The 18,064-nt window shown below is 40.8% G+C and overlaps 1 protein-coding gene across 1 annotated transcript; it reads left to right on the top strand.

Moving 5' to 3' along the window:
* The first annotated feature begins 1,412 nt into the window (after window positions 1–1,412).
* On the top strand, window positions 1,413–9,516 carry KRT28 (keratin 28). The gene is made up of 8 exons (XM_025362412.1): window positions 1,413–1,928; window positions 2,372–2,454; window positions 2,980–3,136; window positions 4,086–4,247; window positions 4,327–4,452; window positions 7,656–7,873; window positions 8,499–8,554; window positions 9,143–9,516. Exons 1-8 carry the CDS (start codon window positions 1,413–1,415, stop codon window positions 9,283–9,285), a joined length of 1,461 nt encoding a protein of 486 aa, XP_025218197.1. The 3' UTR covers window positions 9,286–9,516.
* The last annotated feature ends 8,548 nt before the right edge of the window (window positions 9,517–18,064 follow it).

The following is an 18,064-nucleotide window of genomic DNA, read 5'->3' as shown; positions in this document are numbered from 1 at the left end:
CACTCTGCCTGCTCCATGACCTCATAAGGATGCCCAATGACTCACCCTCTGCCCTTTTCTTCAGTCCATCTGTCCCTCTGGTTTTGCTTTCTTCTTGCTATATGATCATAGAGTCAATCGCCTCAACCGTTTTCTCAAGAACACCAGAAACTTCTTTGCCACTGTTTCCTTCTTCTGGACCTGTCTTCAAATCCCAAAACCCACATCAGCCTGATCATCATCCTTTCTATTCCTGCACCAGGATTACTTCCAAACACGCAGTTGAACATCATTACGAATGAGAGCTGGACCTCCAATTTTCTTTTACTCATTGCTAGTCAAGTATTTTTCCAGTTCAGTGTACATATTCTAAACAGTCATTCTTTCTATCAGCCACCTTCATCTGGAACATTCTAGCAACCCCTCAAATCCAGTTGGTCCAAACCTAAACTCAGTGTCTTCCTCCTCCTCTATTCCCCATCTCAGTGAATATTATGAATTCCCAGAATCTAAAATTAATTACCTAAGAGTTATCCCCAATTCTGCCTTATTCCCTACTCTCCAAATTCAATCATATTACCATATGCTCTCAAAGCCATCTTCTCTGCATCCCCACTGCCTTCATTCTTCTCACCTGGACCATTGTTCCAACCTTGCAATTGTCCACCTTGTTTCATTTCAACATGATCATGTTGCCCTCTGCTTTTTACTTAGGATTCATTACAAACTCTTTAGACCAGCACAGAAGACTAACCATGAGCCAGCCCCTGTCTGAACCTGGCAATAGATTTCTTAAAGATGGTAATCGTGCATTTTTCATTTCTGCATTTAGTTAACACTATGTCTTTCATTTTAGCACTTAGCATAGAGCACCAGACATCATAACCATGCTATTTTAAACAAAATAACAGGTCAATATTTGTGTCATTGTCCAAGATAATAAACAGATGTTATAATTATGGTAGGAACAGAGATGTTGCTAGTCTCTGTTTTCTAAATAACACATTTTTTCTGGTGGGATAAAATATTTGTTTCTGTAGTTAGCAGTCCTTTATACCCCTCAGTGGTAATTGAGACCCTACTGTACCTCACAGAACTCTATCATAATCTTACTTAACTTTATAAAAACTTTGATAATACCTGGCGCCAGATAATGATAGTACATGCCTAGGGTCTAGATGAAAGTAAAGGATTACTCACTCAAAATTAGAAGTTAAATTAATAAACTTAATATAGAACAAACCCTATTATATTTAAGATAACAAATAGCCCAAAGCAACACCTAGGGATGTTAGACATTAATTATTTTTAAAATCACTCAATTATACATAATTTTATGCTAATCTAAGTATGCCATTTTTCTTTTGGCATATATAACTCAAATAGGAACGCCCCAATAATTGTATATAAAAGCCCAAAGAAATCATCAGTGCATGATATTTTGTTCTCCTGGGACATTACAGTTTCACACAGACAAGGTGAACATTTCTCAAAACACCATGTCTCTCCGATTTTCTAATGGATCCAGACATGTTTGCTTAAGGTCTGGAGCTGGATCTGTCAGACCACCCAATGGAGGTGCAGGCTTTGCGGGCAGCAGTGCATGTGGCAGCTCTGTTGCTGGAAGCGAATTTTCCTGTGCCTTGGGAGGGGGCTTGGGCAGCGTTCCTGGTGGGAGCCATGCTGGTGGTGCCCTTGGAAATGCTGCTTGTATTGGCTTTGCTGGAAGCGAAGGGGGACTCCTCTCTGGAAACGAGAAGGTGACCATGCAAAATCTTAATGACCGCTTGGCATCCTACCTGGATAACGTGCGAGCTCTGGAGGAGGCAAATGCTGAATTAGAGAGAAAAATCAAGGGTTGGTATGAAAAATACGGACCCGGATCTTGCCGTGGACTTGATCATGACTATAGCAGATATCACCTAACAATTGAGGATCTTAAGAATAAGGTGAGAAATCACAGATTTGGAACTATCCCAAGTATTTAAAACTAAGAAATACCTAGCAAAAGACATACAATAAGAAATGTTTTGTGACTGTTATCTGTAACTTGTATTTATTTATTTAAACAATTCTTCCTATTATTCAAAAATGGGCCCTTTGATTCAGGAGTTTTAATGTAGTTAAAATGCTATTAGTTCCATTGTTTATGTTGAAGTACATTCATAGACATATGAATAAAAAAGTATTGTAGTTCTAAAGTTAGGCGAATACATGAGAATAAATAAAACCATGTCTTTAATTTTTAAAAGTTACATTTGAAACATTTTGATTATTACATAAGGAGGTGAGATTTGTATGCAAAACCTTGAGTACCTTTTTCATTTCCTGAAATAATGAATTACATAAAAGCACACTTACTTGTTGTGTTCTCTGTTTTGGTTTATTCTAGATTATCTCCTCCACTACCACTAATGCTAATGTCATTCTGCAGATTGATAATGCCAGACTGGCTGCTGACGATTTCAGGCTAAAGTAAGTGACAGAAAAAATCCTGCTCTAGAAAAAAGTTTCTATTTATTTAATTCGTTAAATAAAATTTCAATTTCATCCCAAGTAGAATGAACTATCAACTAAAAGATAAAAGGAAGCAAAGGATTTGTATTATAATGTTACAATCAACTTATACATAGTTATTATATTCCTGGGACAAAATATCAATATATTTCTCTGCCTGCCTAGAATACTGCCAAGCACAAAGTCGATGCTCAGTAAATCATTAGTCAACTAAGGAAAAACATTAACTAAAATAAAATTGCAAAATGGTGTATTTTTATTTAACTAGGTTATGCTATTGGAATTTGTGTGATGAAATAACAGCCAATTATCCAGTACAGAATTGGGTGGGGGTAATGGAGGAGGGCTTTCTTAATATATTTTTATACTACTTAGAGTCCTAATTCAATTTCTAATTTTCAGTTTAAAGCAATTGGGATTGAATATTTCTGTTTCTTGAGGTAGTCTTACTGGCACTGAAATTCACTTAAATGCCCCCCCAAGGTATGAAAATGAGCTCACCCTTCACCAAAACGTAGAGGCTGACATCAACGGATTACGGCGAGTCCTGGACGAGCTGACACTCTGTAGGACTGACCAGGAGCTGCAATATGAGTCTCTGAGTGAGGAGATGACATATCTCAAGAAGAACCATGAAGAGGTAGGAGAAGCTTTACCTGTAGTCCAATCACAATTCTGTACATTTTAAACTGGGCAGGGGTTGGGGGTTAAAAATCGCAATAGTAATTCAGGTTAATTGTTAACATTTGCCAATGGATATAGACAGATTAGTCTAATAATACTACCTACTACGAGGGAATGTTAAAAGGCTTCAGTGAGTTAATACATGTCACATGCTCAGAACATGCCTGGCATATAGTAATCACTCAGTAAATGACAGCGGTCATCCCTAGGACGAATGCCTATGAGGGCCAGGATTTCAGGATTTTTTCCACTGTTCTATTCCCATCAACCTGACATTTAGTCAGTAACCATATGTTGAGTAACTCTCTGGTCTTTAAATCCCTTTCTCATTTAAAAGAATAACTAACCTCTCTTGGGGTGCTATGACTGCTTTTGGTGATGGTGGTGATTTTAATTAACAGGTCCCTAATTTTTTTTGTTGTTTGTTTTCTTTTGTTTTGAGACAGAGTCCCACTCCGTCGCCAGGCTGGAGTGCAGTGGCGCAATCTCGGCTCACTGTAACCTCCACCTGCCAGGTTCAAGCAATTCTCCTGCCTCAGCCTCTGGAGTAGCTGGGACTACAGGCGCACACCATCACGCCTGGCTAATTTTTGCATTTGTAGTAGAGAAGGGTTTTCGCCATGTTAGCCAGGCTGGTCTGGAACTCTTGACTTCAAGTGATCCGCCCGCCTCAGCCTCCCAAAGTGCTGGGATTACAGGAGTGAGCCACCGCGCCCAGCCAACAGGTCACTAATTAAATAGATGATTGGCATGAATATGGACCGAATATGTCAATTAAAAAATTGTGTGCCATAAATTATACACCTGACCACAAACTTTGAGACATAAAGTAACACGTTTGAAAACTTCTCAGACTGAGTGTGAACCTGCAATGCCCCTAAAACCACGCTCTTGCTTCCCTCCAGGAGATGAAGGCTTTGCAGTGCGCGGCTGGGGGCAACGTGAACGTGGAGATGAACGCGGCCCCCGGGGTAGACCTCACGGTTTTGTTGAACAACATGCGAGCGGAGTACGAAGCCCTTGCAGAGCAGAACCGCAAGGACGCGGAGGCCTGGTTCAATGAGAAGGTGAGGTGGGCCCCCTTCCTGTGCCCACACCTCCCGGGCGGGTGGGGACTCCGTGTGACCCTTTTGCCCGGTCCTGCAGAGCGCCTCGCTGCAGCAGCAGATCTCCCACGACGCAGGCGCAGCCACCTCCGCCCGGAGCCAGCTCACCGAGATGAGGCGCACCCTGCAGACCCTGGAGATCCAGCTGCAGTCCCTGATGGCCACGGTAGGTGACGGCAAAGTTCAGCCTGGATCCTGTGATTCTAGAAAGCCTCCGAGAAGCACCTCCCTCTGCCCTTCCCTCTTTTTTCTATTACACCTTTGCCTGCAAATACTTAGCAGAGAGTGGAGGAGAGCAGGAAAAACAGATCAGTAGACCCTCAAAATAGAGCTTTTTCTTCCTCCTTGACATCACTGGGGGTTTCCTTCCTGCCTGATGCTTAATGCTCATTTCATGAAAATAGACATTTCACATAGATCCTTTCTCAGGGTAATTCAGTTTAGGCCCGCAGAACAAACAGTAGCAGTATTGCTCCACCTGAAAATTAGCCACAGGTCTATAATCAGGAGCGTGGGGCTAGTGCCACACAGGGCGGGGAGCTAGTATCACACCAGCATCTCCTGATACTGATGAAGCCATATTAGAAGCCACATGTGGTTTCGCCAGGCAGAGGAAGAGAGGGTACACACCTGAATGCCACATGGGCACTGTCAGGCTCTTCATCGCCACAGAGTCCAGGGTGGAGGTCAGATCCTGGAGGGCACACCTGGGAGCCAAGCCTTCAGCCATTTGGGCACATACCACCACCAGCTCCTGGCTTACTTCAAACATCAGCTTGGAGTCAAAATGGATTAAAGCCAGCCAGGATTAAAAATGGCTTCCCTTCTAGAGTGTGAGCTGGCAGTGCTCAAAAGGCTTGACTTTGAGAATTACGGCATGCACGTGGCCTAAGGACTCCCTTCGTCATAAGAGGTTTCGTGCCCCCTGAGGACACCAGGCTGTAACACAAAGAATAGAGCAGCTATTACCCAAGTGAGTGCAGTGAGCCAAGAAGGAAAAGATGACTCAAAACATTGGGAGACTCTTGATTTAGCCGCCCTCTAAAGGTGTGTGCTTTCTCCCTATGTTGGATTTAGATGGGAGACTTGTTTTTACACTGACTGGCCCCTAACTTAACCAGGATGGCCCTCTTCTCCTCTCCCTCATCACTGCTGCTAGCAGGTACCCTAGACCCCCCTGCCACTGTGGGCTCCTGGAGCCTTCGTTTCTTCTCCATTTCCCTTCTTCCCTGAACTAGATCCCCGAGGACTCTGTTCCTGGTGCAGGAGCTGTGTGAGTGAATCCTCCCTCTATTTCTGAGCTACATTGATGGAAATACATTTTCGAGTCCCCAGACCAGAATTGTGAGCATTTTCACATAAAAACAAGGATGTTATAAAGTAGTTAGAGTCTGTGCAGCCAGTGGTACTATAATTTGGGCTCATAGGATAATCCACACACAAAAAGCCCACTTAACACAGGACACAACTGAATTCTAGAATAATGGGAGCATGGTACCTAACTTACACCCCTGAGGCCCTGTTGTCTTATGATGAATTCTAAGCTCAATCTCCTACAGCTAGAACACGAGTCATTGGCAAGTTGAGAGTTGTCTAAATACATAAATGTTCACGTTTGCTTCCTGTGATGTACAAACTTTCAAGTTCATCCTGTTCTCCTCCCTCTTTGACAAGCCAGCCTTCACAGTGGAAGACTGTGAAGTAGAGATGCTGTCCCCTCTGACTTATGAGTGTATTAGCAATCATAAAAAGGAATACCCTAGGAGGACGCATTACCAGGGAAATTAAAGTTTTGAGCTGCCGAGCACACACCTCACTGGCGTCTTGCTACCTGATGCCTCACTCTCCCCATTACCATCCTGATCTCCTTCCACTTAGGTGCTCCTGGAGAGCCCAGCACCCTCTATGTAACACACCTGTTTGCCTAAGCCAGTAGCTCTAAGTCAGTGTTAGGTTCTCAACCCATTAGATCCAATGTCTGCCTGTGATGACAAATATTGTGTAATTCCCTCTTTGCAATGCTAGAATGAAGTCACTAGGTAATAGATTTAGAAATACACGAAATTATTTTTTAAAGTATAATACCATAAATGCAATAAAAAGGCAAGTATTTTAAGATAAAATGAATTTACTAGGTAAATACATGGGCCCGACTACTCTAGAAAATGTAATGAAAGAGGCAGAGCCTTGCATCTTCTCTTAATAAATCTTTCATTTTCAACCACGTAAGATCAGAAGTTCCTCCACACAAGAAAAGGGAAATGAAAGAGTGGAAGTTGGGGTGGACACTTGGATAATGACTAATATCAAGAGAAGTAATACTTGCCCAGACATATTTATCTATAATAAAGGAAAGAGGAAAATTACCTTCATTAAAGTCGGGAGCAGATGCCAAGACAAATTACAGACTGTAGAAGTAGCAAAGAGGAAGTATGATATTCGTAAGAGTAGTGTCGAAATAATGACCTGTATTGTGTTATGAGATATAGCTCTTGCCTTGAAATCTCACATCTGTTAAGGCACTCATTCAGTCTCAGGTACCTTAATAAAAGACCTTTGATAGAGGCCAGAAAATCAAAGATGGATTAGAGAAAAAAAAAAAAAAAAGCAGTAGCACAAAAGGCCGTGGAACACTGGCAGGGTGGATCTGCAGGGACAGTAGCAGAGTAACACGGAAACAACAGGTAACTCAGAAATAAATATATAATTTCAAAATACAAGTGTTCCCATACCGAGTTTTTATTCTGCAATCCTTAAAAGGTGCTTTAAGGCCGGGCGCGGTGGCTCAAGCCTGTAATCCCAGCACTTTGGGAGGCCGAGGCGGGCGGATCACGAGGTCAGGAGATCGAGACCATCCTGGCTAACATGGTGAAACCCCGTCTCTACTAAAAATACAAAAAACTAGCCGGGCGTGGTGGCGGGCGCCTGTAGTCCCAGCTACTCGGAGGCTGAGGCAGGAGAATGGCGTGAACCTGGGAGGCGGAGCTTGCAGTGAGCCGAGATCGCGCCACTGCACTCCAGCCTGGGTGACACAGCGCGAGACTCCGTCTCAAAAAAAAAAAAAAAAAAAAGTGCTTTAATATATCAGTCGGTGTTAGTAGAAATATAACCTATATGTCACCTATGTCCAGTGGAACATCAAAAGTCTTGTGGGAAAAGGGCCATTTATCCCACATTGGGATCCCACGTCCATCATGCCTGGCCCTCACTTCATAAATGCCAGCCTCCTTTCTTTCCCATTTGATTGTGACATGCCTCGCAAATTTCCACAACTGCCTAGGAAGCAATCCTGCTGGTTTCTGAGAAACACTGTTCTACTGGTCCTCAGAGTGTTTTCATCCCTTGCCATGGCTTCTTTGATATCCTCAGAAACACTCCCTGGAGGGCTCCTTGACGGAGACCGAGAGCAACTACTGTGCGCAGCTGGCGCAGATCCAGGCTCAGATCGGGGCCCTGGAGGAGCAGCTGCACCAGGTCAGAACCGAGACCGAGGGCCAGAAGCTGGAGTATGAGCAGCTCCTCGACGTTAAGGTCCACTTGGAAAAAGAAATTGAGACCTACTGCCGCCTGATAGATGGAGACGGAAAGTAAGTAAAGTCATTTGAAAATCCAGTTTTTACTTCTTTTAAGCTACAAACATGGGCTGCCCATTAGCCTTCCATACTTCCAAGCCCTTTCTTTTTCATTCCCACTGCAGAAAAGCATGTCCATCTCTTGCTTTTTCCAAAGAGAGTCATCTCTTCCAAATCTTGTACATCACAGTGTTCTCCTCTGCCTTAGATGACTGGAACTGTTCCTGTAGCCATTTCCATCTGTTGTCCATGTTAATCACTGTGGGTTTCAAGATTCTCTCCACCTCTCACTAGCAGGCTTTATCCTTCTTTCAGTGCATACCTAATATCACTGCTGCCCTGAAATAAATGTACTCTGAACAAACCACCTGGATCCATATATATGTATGTATGTCCGTAAGTTTTACATTTTTGGGTGTAAAAAAAAAATCAGATGGAAACAAGATTTATTTATACTCTCTCTTTAGATAACATTTAATTACTTTCAACTCCTACTCATAAAAATCTTAAGAGTTTCCTCTATAGAAAACTAAGACCTGTTTTTGGCATACAAATTTCACTTGAGTTCATTGAGCCAATGAATATTTCTTAACTGATAGTAAGCAGAAATATAAAAGAATAAATTATATTTCTTTTACAGTTCATGCTCCAAATCAAAGGGCTTTGGATCAGGAAGCTCTGGGAATTCATCTAAAGGTAATAAAATCTAGTTCTACTTTTTTTTTTTTTTTTTTTTTTTTTGAGACAGAGTCTCGTTCTATTGCCCAGGCTGGAGGGCAATGGTGCGAACTCAGCTCACTGCAACCTCCACCTCCTGGGTTCAAGTGATTCTCCTGCCTTAGCCTCCTGAGCAGCTGGGATTACAAGCACCCACCACCATGCCCGGCTAGTTTTTTATATTTTTAATAGAGACAGAGTTTCACCATGTTGGCCAGGCTGGTCTCAAACTCCTGACCTCAAGTGATCTGCCCACCTTGGCCTCCCAAAGTGCTAGGATTACAGGCGTGAGCCTCCACACCAGCCCTCTAGTTCTATTTCTATCAGAGCAATACTTTTACGTTAATGGTAGTCACACACTACAACTGTAGTCAATATTTAAGTAACTTTAACTAAACTGTTCTGAATGGGAAGTATTAAGTGCCTAAAACTATCCCAAGCTATTATTATAAACATACATTTACTCCCTCAATCAAAAATATGCATAATATATTATATTGAACTAGCAGTGGAATTGTCACGTAATCTTTTTGGTTGAATATATGTATTCTTATGTTTTATTTCTAGATTTATCCAAAACCACACTGGTAAAGACAGTGGTTGAAGAGATAGATCAGCGTGGTAAAGTTCTTTCATCAAGGATTCACTCCATTGAAGAAAAGACATCTAAAATGACCAATGGCAAGACAGAACAAAGGGTTCCTTTCTAGCTGTCATTTTAGATAAAAGAATAATTTGGGAAAGGATCCTATACAATTGTGTTATTCTAAATATCAGAGAGAATATACACACTTTTTACTTTTAAAGATAAGTTACTTAGCAAAAATATCTGTTTTCTTAGTTTTACAGGATGTTGGGTGTTTGTTTCCAATAAATAAAAAAGTTGATGTGCATTCATTTCCATTCACTGATGACTAATAAATAATTATTTGTGATTTTTTTCTCTGTCTAATTCATAGAGAAACATTTGTGGAATATATTTTAATTGCCTTTCACTGTTGTTTTAAATAATAGTCAATACCGCCACATGGCATTTGAATATTAAACATTCACTAGGCATAATCTTTAAATCACACCATGTCTATGTGGGCAAATAATCAAAAAATTCAGAAATTCTCCTGTGACTGAAAAGTCTCACCACTAGATGACGCATTCCTGGTATTTTACCAAGAGCCTCTCTCAAACTCTTCTTTTCACAATACCCAGGATATCATTCCTCGTCTAAACAGGATAATCTCCAGAAAACTCCACAGCAATACGGCTTGTGTCAGTGACACTTTTCCTAGAACAGGGGTCAGAAGCTTTTTTTGTGAAGACTCAGATAGTAAATATTTTAGGCATGGCAGGCCATACAGTCTCTATTTCAACTACAAACCTCAGCCATAGACAATAAATGAATGAATGAACATGACTGTGTTCCAACAACAAAACTTAATTTATTAATGCTGAAATTTGAACTGTAAATATTTTTACCTGTCATGGAATATTATTCTTAACTTTTTTCAACCATTTAAAAATGTAAAACCATTCCTAGCTCACAGTCTGTACAAAAACACATAGCAGGCCAAATTTAACCCACCAACACCTGTTCTCAAACGTGAAGCCCCATGAGGCTGATGAACATCATGATTCTTGTGATTATGACTATTTATACCTTTCTGGATCAAAATGTATGGTAGGAATTCCCAACAAGTATTAGACTGCCTAAATGGAAAGCAGCTCCTTTATTTCTCTGGTATATGGCCTGATTCCAGTGAAAATCTCCAGCAAGAGAAGGAATTCTGTCTCATAACCCTCCAGTCACATGGGATTCAGAGAAGTGGTGAAAAATGAGATATTCACAAAATCTTCAGCCAAAAGCCATCAAATGAAGCAAATACTAGAAATTCACAGAGAAATAATTTCCAAATGTACAATGTTCAGGGCCAGCTACATAATTTTCAGGACCTAGTGCCAAAGGAAATCATGGGATTCCTTATTCAACAATCAGGCAAAATGTATCACCCAAAGGCACTAAAATATCAAGCTGTTTCCTTGCATCCACATTTATGTTTTCAACTTGTCCTGGATTTTGTTGTTTTGATTTGGGGTTTTCTGTTGTTGTTTTCTTTCTTTTTTTTTCTATTTAGTTTTGTTCTAAGTAAAGTATATTAGTCCGTTCTCACACTGCTATAAAGAAACTACCTGAGACTGGGTAATTTATAAAGAAAAGAGGTTTAATTGACTCATAGTTCCATATGGCTGGGGAGGCCTCAGTAAACTTACAGTCATGGCAGAAGGTGAAGGGAAGCAAAGACCTTCTTCATATAGCGGCAGGAAACAGAGTGTATGAGGGCGCAAGAAAAACTACCATTTATAAAACCATCAGATCTCGTGAGAATTCACACTATCTCAGAGAACACCATGGGGAAACCACCTCCATAATCCAATCACTTTCCTCTCTTGACACGTGGGGATTACAATTCAAGGTGAGATTTGGGTGGGGGCACAGAGCCAAACCATATCATAAAGAAAAATTAAAATTTTAAGTTATTGGCATAAATGTTACCATTCGTTTTATATTGAAATCCAAGCATAAGAACATTTAACTTGTATACAGAATCCCCAAGATCACACAATTCATAATTTGTAGCTCATGCATGTATATGTATATTGTTCCTATCAAAACAGTGGAAACACTGCACAAAACAAACTCAAAGTGTTTTTATTTCACTTCTGTATGTACCCACCTTCTACCAGCATTCTCTACCTTTGGTTTACCAATGAGTAAGGAGACTAAAAGGAAAAGGAACTATGGGTTGTTTGACCTTTCTATATCATCATTTTCCACTTAAGCAGTCGGCAACACAGGCAAGCAGGAAAGCAGCACAAAAAACTATATGATAGTCCAGGCGTGGTGGCTCACTCTTGTAATCCCTGGGAGTCCAAGGCGGGTGGATTACCTGAGGTCAGGGGTTCGAGACCAGCAAGGTCAACATGGAGAAACCCCATTTCTACTAAAAATACAAAAATTAGCTGGGCTTGGTGGCACATGCCTGTAATCCCATCTACTCAGGAGGCTGAGGCACGAGAATCACTTGAACCCAGGAGGTGGCGGCTGCAGTGTGCCAAGATGGCGCCACTGCACTTCAGACTGGATGACACAACAAGATGCTGTTTCAAAAAAAAAATGTACATGATAGAGTTCCTTGGTCATTCACATTTTTTTAGAAGACCAGTGTCTTCTTTCTATACTCAGAGAGCAAGTTCTGGTTTGAATGGAAAGCCTGGTTTCTTGGGTTCGATAGAAATTGGGATTACTCAGTCATAGACACAATATACTTACCTTGTAGTTGCTTTGGGTTTTGTTAGACTCCTGCACATTGTGGATCCACCAGAATGTTGGGCACACGGGCATATGCCCCTGAGACAGTAAGGAGCACCTGCAGGCAAACATATTTGGTGTACTTCTCTGCTCACTTGTATGCCCCATAGTCCCATCAGAATTCACTAACAAGAGACAGGCTAAAAAGACAAAGTTCTGCTACCATCTTGAAACTAAGATTTTCAAGATGGTAATGGGAGAGCATTAATCCAAATGTGGGGCCTTTCTGAACATGAGACCTTGTGCAACTGCACAGGCTTTATGCCCATGATGCCAGATCTGCTTATCAGGTATGCTCATGACACATTGATTTTTCTTTTTAACTGTCTTCATGGCGGCCTGCTTTCCAAGGCAAGGCCCATTACAGCACAGAAAGTGCACACTACACTTTGTGGTGAGGGGACTGTTGACTTGAAAAGATAACTATAAATTCAACGCTTCTTGTTGAAAAAAATAAACCAGAATTCCCTGTGCATCTATTCAGCAAAGGAATGGGAGTAAAATTAAATTCTGGATAAGCTTCCTTTAAGTTCTGTTGAGTCCACAGGATGGAAGGAAACATCCTGCCCTCAGTCTTTTGGGTCTTAAATCTGTCCTTCCTTCCTGGGCGTGTAAAAATTGACTATGGTCTTTGGTTCACTGTTTTCCTTTGCTGGGCAGAATTCTAGGGCTCCTGAGTTCTTTACGCATTCTGCTAATGGTTACCTATTCTTCTCCAGTCCTTGAAGCTTCACCTTGCTTTTTGCTGAAGTGAGTTTCTACACTGAAAGTACTTCCCAAAAATCAGTCTCCATCTGAAGGAAAAGGAAAGCAACCACTGTACTTGAGTGGTTGTTAAAGCAAAAACTACATGCTGCTATTCCTTCTTTTAACAAAAACCCAATATTTATGGGAGCTTTTTGCAAGGGAAATAAATTGCCACTTGTTACTGACTGTAGCAAATGTTTTGACATTTCTATTTTTCTTTTGATTTTTGTCATCATATAGGAATGTATAATTCATTGTCATATTTATAAAAATTTCCATCTTAGGTTCTGAGTTTTACAACTGCTGGGACCCACGTTTTCTTCTAGTACTTTTAAGGTGATCATATGGTTTCTGTCACAAGACACTTTTATCTGCTCCACATAATATTGAGTCATTCTCATTTCTGGTAAATAACTTCCTTGAGATATTTTACGCTATTTAATATATTATTGAATTATATTTGCTAATATTTTATTTAAGATTATTTCCAGAATATGTCTTTCTTCTGGGGACTGATTCCCCTAAATTTCTCATTTTCTGTGATTGTACCTTCATTAGTTTTTTTTCCTTTTATTTCTAATCATTTCCTAAGGTTTGTCACCTCATTTCTAAGTTTTTTTCTAATTCTGGTTTATGGGGATTTTTTTTCTTTTGTCATTTTTAGCAATTTTAAGTCACTTTGAAATGGTGGGTTGTATCTTACTCAGTTTTGTAGGCATTTCTTTCTGGTATGCTTTCATTTTCTATGGGGACACTATCAACTCCTCACCCTTATTATCTTGTATTCACATTTCTTGGGATTTTACTTCAATCCTTTTCTTTTGCTTGGTTTTATTGCCAATTCGTGTTCCTTAACTTCTAGACTGAAGTATCATTCTAGGCTGGGCATGGTGGCTCACACCTGTAATCCCAACACTTTCAGAAGCCGAAGCAGGTGGATCATTTGAGGTCAAGAGTTGACCAGCCTGGCCAACATGGTGAAATCCCCTCTCCACTAAAAATACAAAAATAGCCAGGCGTGGTGGTGCACACCTGTAATCGCAGTTACTCGGGAGACTGAGGCAGGAGAATCACTTGAAACTAGGAGGCGAGGTTGCAGTGAGCCAAGACTGTGCCACTGCATTCCAGCCTGGGCAATAGAGTGAGACTTCATCTCAAAAAATAATAATAATAATAATAAAGTATAATTCCAAATAGCTTTACTAACTTCACAGAGTTCCCTTTTCTCTTGCTTTTATCTAGGATTCAAAAATACATTGGCTTGATTTCTGAAATTTCCTATCTTTTTTTCCCTCCCCCACTTGTATCTAGACCTTCTCTTTCCTTCCTGTCTATGACCCTCTCCTGAATAATTTTGATTCTTCCCCCAGCAGTTTCTCCTCGTCGTGGGTTGCTCTCCCAGGAGGGAACCATGGCTGGTCAGTTTTGAGAATTCACAGGATGTAGGCTGTTCCATTCCCTTCTGAATTCATGGAGGACCCCTAGTTTAGAGTTAAAGTTAGAACAATTTTCTAACTAGTTTAACCCTGTTTTCTCCGTATCTTTATCTCTCATGACACTTTCTTATGCAATTAAAACTACCAAGCAATCATTTTCATCTATTCCCATGAAGGCCTCACTTTCAGACTCTCCTGTCCTCCTACACAATATGGGATATCTGTTTTTTAAGCCTGCTACCCAGCTGTCATGTGGGAACACTCACTCAGTGCGCTCACACTGGAGCTCCATTTCCAGGAACCTAAGTTTTCCTTTTTCATGTTTTTCTCCCTCGCGGGTTCCCAACAAAATGTGCAAAGGAGATAACTTTTTTGAGACCTTTCACGTCTGAAAAGATTTTTTATTCCACCCTCACTTGTGGTTGTGAAAGTAGAGAATTTTGCTTCTCTACATAAGTCACAATTAGAAAAAAAACTTAGAAACAAGGTGACAAACCTTAGGAAAGGATTAGAAATAAAAGGTTGGATATCATTTTGGGTTCACTTTTTTTTTTTTTTTTCCGTTTAAGAGACAGAGTCTCGCTCTGTCAGCCAGGCTGGAGTACAGTGGTATGATCACAGCTCACTGCAACCTTCGCCTCCTGGGTTCAAGGATTCTCCTGCCTCAGCCTCCCAAATAACTGAGATTACGGGCATGCACCACCACACCCAGGTAATTTTTGTATTTTTAGTGGAGACGGGGTTTCACCATGTTGGCCAGGCTGGTTTTGAACTCCTGATCTCAAGTGATCCAGCCCCCTCGGCCTCCCAGAGTGCTGGGATTACAGGTGTGAGCTACTGCACCTGGGCTGGGTTCGTATTTTGAAAGCATTCTTCAATGGAACGATGGCTTTCCTAAAATTGAATATGTGTTGGCTTTGCTCCTGACATTTTAAGTGTTTGTTTCCCAGCCATGGTTCTCTGAAAGATCCTGTGGATGCGCCTCACTGTGGTTGTTTTTCATTTATCATTCATGTTTCTTGGTGGTCTCTTCGAATTTAGAAGCCCAGTTGTTTAGTTCTGAGTAGTATTTCAGAAAATATGATTATAAAATAACAAGTAGGTCTCTTTCCAGAAGACCTATTTGACGTTGTTCTTCTTTGACCAAGTCTCTCATTTTCTAATCTTTTCTTTTATCTGTGAACAAAAGTTCTCTGAGCAGAAAATTCAAGGACAGAGACTTCATTCCAGCAAACAGCTAGTAAGCTGGTGAGACACAGCCTTTGGTGTAAAATGAAAGTGTGTTCCAGAGAACAAAGGGAGGGAATTTGTCTTTTAGAGAAAGTTCCCACCCAGGTTCCCACTTAGGTCGGCTTATGCAAAATGCAGGATTGAAATTTACTTAGTTCTGATTGGTCGATGTTTGCTTACTTAGCTCTTATTAGTCAGGGCATGCAGACTTCTGATTGATCCATGTAGGTTACAGTCTATTATTTGGTTCAGGTGGCATAAACAGGAGGTTGCTTGGTTTTAATTTGAATTTAGGCCCAGTTAGCTGCTCAGGACTCATCTTAAGAGACTGGCTCTTTACACCGGGCACGGTGGCTCACACCTGTAATCCCAGCACTTTGGGAGGCTGAGGTGGGCGGATCACTTGAGGTCAGGCATTCAAGACCAGCCTGACCAACATGGTGAAACCACATCTCTACTAAAAATACAAAAATTAGCCAGGCGTGGTGGCACGTGCCTGTAATCCCAGCTACTTGGGAGGCTAAGGTAGGAGAATTGCTTGAACTCGGGAGGCAGAGTTTGCAGTGAGCTGAGATCGTACCACTGCACTCGAGCCTGGGTGACAGAGCAAGACTTAGTCTCCAAACAAAACAAAAAAAAAGAGAAAGAGAGAGAGAGATTGGGTCTTTCAAGGCTCACATATTTATCTTTTTATCTTTTTGTTCTAATTTTGTGGAGTTTTTTAAAAATTTATTTTCCAATTCATCTATTGAAGTGTTATTTGGGGAGTTAGTTTTTAATTCTAAGAGGTCTTTTATGTGCTTCCTGTTCAATTATAATGATGTTCTATCCATGTTTGAAATATACAGTATTTTTGTTACTTCTGAAAGTAATAATTATAGGTAGTTTCTTTTTTAAAGTTTTCTTCAATGTTCTTCATTATCTCTGTTTCCCCTGAGTACTATTTTCTGTTTGTTTGAGTCTCTGTCTTTCTTGCTGAAGTGTTCTTTAACGCATGGTGATATTTTAAAATATGTTCATTTTGAGTAAGACCTTAAACACTCGGAACTTTTGAGTGAAGTGTCCTTCCAGAGTGGTTGTATGGTGAGCTCCCTTTTGGGGAGAACACTCAAACATTTCTATCTGGAGGTATTTTCTCTAAGATTCTTCAGCTTCCTCAGAGAGACCCAACAATTCGGGCTGGCTACATAATTTCAAGGCCCCGTGCAAAATGAAAATGTGAGGTCTCCTCTTGAAAAGTCAGGAAAAAAGTTCAGTTAGAAATATTAAAACAGGCCCAGCATGGTGGCTCAAGCCTATAATCCCAACACTTTGGGAGACCAAGGTGGGTGTTCTGAGGTCAGGAGTTCGAGACCAGCCTGGCCAACATGACGAAAACCCATCTCTACTAAAAATACAAAAATTAGCCCACTCCAGCCTGGGTGACAGAGCGAGACTCCATCTCAAAAAAAAAAAAAAAGAAATACTAAAATATAAATCTTTTTCTTTTAAAAATGTCTTATTATTTATAACATGTAATGAGGTAATGAGGACACATTTATAACTGCATAAACTATAAACAGCAAAGAAATAATGTTTTGGTGTCCTAGTTTTATGTAAAACAATAAACCATAATACTTTATTAATGTATTAAATTGATTGACAAATCTTTCTGGCTTTTTTTCTGCAAGCTCATTTATTAAGTCATAAAAATTTAAATTTTTGCCAACTTGATTTTCAATCTAGGTAATTGAAAGTGATGTCAATCATTCTTGGCAAATGCAAGATCTCAAATGATTTGTTATAATTTTTAGTCTGAAGAAGAAAACCAGGTGGAAAGAAAATCATGAACAAAGGGAAAGAGATGGGAAAGAGGGAAGTAGTAAAACAGAACGGACAAGTCAGTGAGGGAAAATCTACATTAAGACAGTGAGGTGGCTCCTGCCTATAATCCCAGCACTTTGGGAGGCCAAGGTGGGAGCATCTGTCAAGCCCAGGCACTCGAGACCAGCCTAGACAGCACGGCAAACCCCATCTCTACAAAAAAATACACAGATCAGCCAGGCATGGTGGCATGTGCCTGCAGTCCCAGATATTTGGTAGGCTGAGGTGGGAGGATCACTTGAGCCTGGGAGGTTGAGGCTGCAGTGAGCTCTGATCATGTCACTGCACTCCGGCCTGGGGGACAAAGCGAGACCCTGTCTAGAAAAAAAAAAAAAAGGAGAGAGAGTCGTAAATACCAAGCACAAAACTATAAGAAATGACAAAGGCAGGGCGCAGGAGCCGTAAGTGGAAGAGAAAAGGGGAACAACATGAGATGTAGAAAAATTCTCAGAAAGCAGCTGTCTGAAACTCGATCAGACTCATCAGACTGAGGTTGTCAGTACTGAATGTAACCAAGAGAGTATAGGAGAATAAATAAAATAAATGATGATTAGAGATGTGCAGTGACGTTTGAGAGGTTAATTTCAGTAAAATGGTGGGACCACAATTCAGAAATAAGTAAGAGGTGAAAAGTACAAGAAGCAATGCAGAAAAGTGCTATGGAAACGGACAGCCAACAGAAGGAATGCAGAAATATGAGCGATCTAGAGATAGAAAGGGAACACAGAGGCCACAGTCTAGACTCTTCACTTTACAGATGTGGAAACTGAGGCCCGAGGAGGTGACCAATTCCTTTACCTAACCTGGTTAGCAATGGAACTTAGACAGAAAACCAGTACAGATGAAATG

The sequence above is a fragment of the Theropithecus gelada genome, chromosome 16, assembly GCF_003255815.1.
Source record: "Theropithecus gelada isolate Dixy chromosome 16, Tgel_1.0, whole genome shotgun sequence".
NCBI lineage: Eukaryota > Metazoa > Chordata > Mammalia > Primates > Cercopithecidae > Theropithecus > Theropithecus gelada.
Note: the sequence above shows the minus strand (reverse complement) of the source record. Positions and strands in the feature narration are given on the sequence as shown.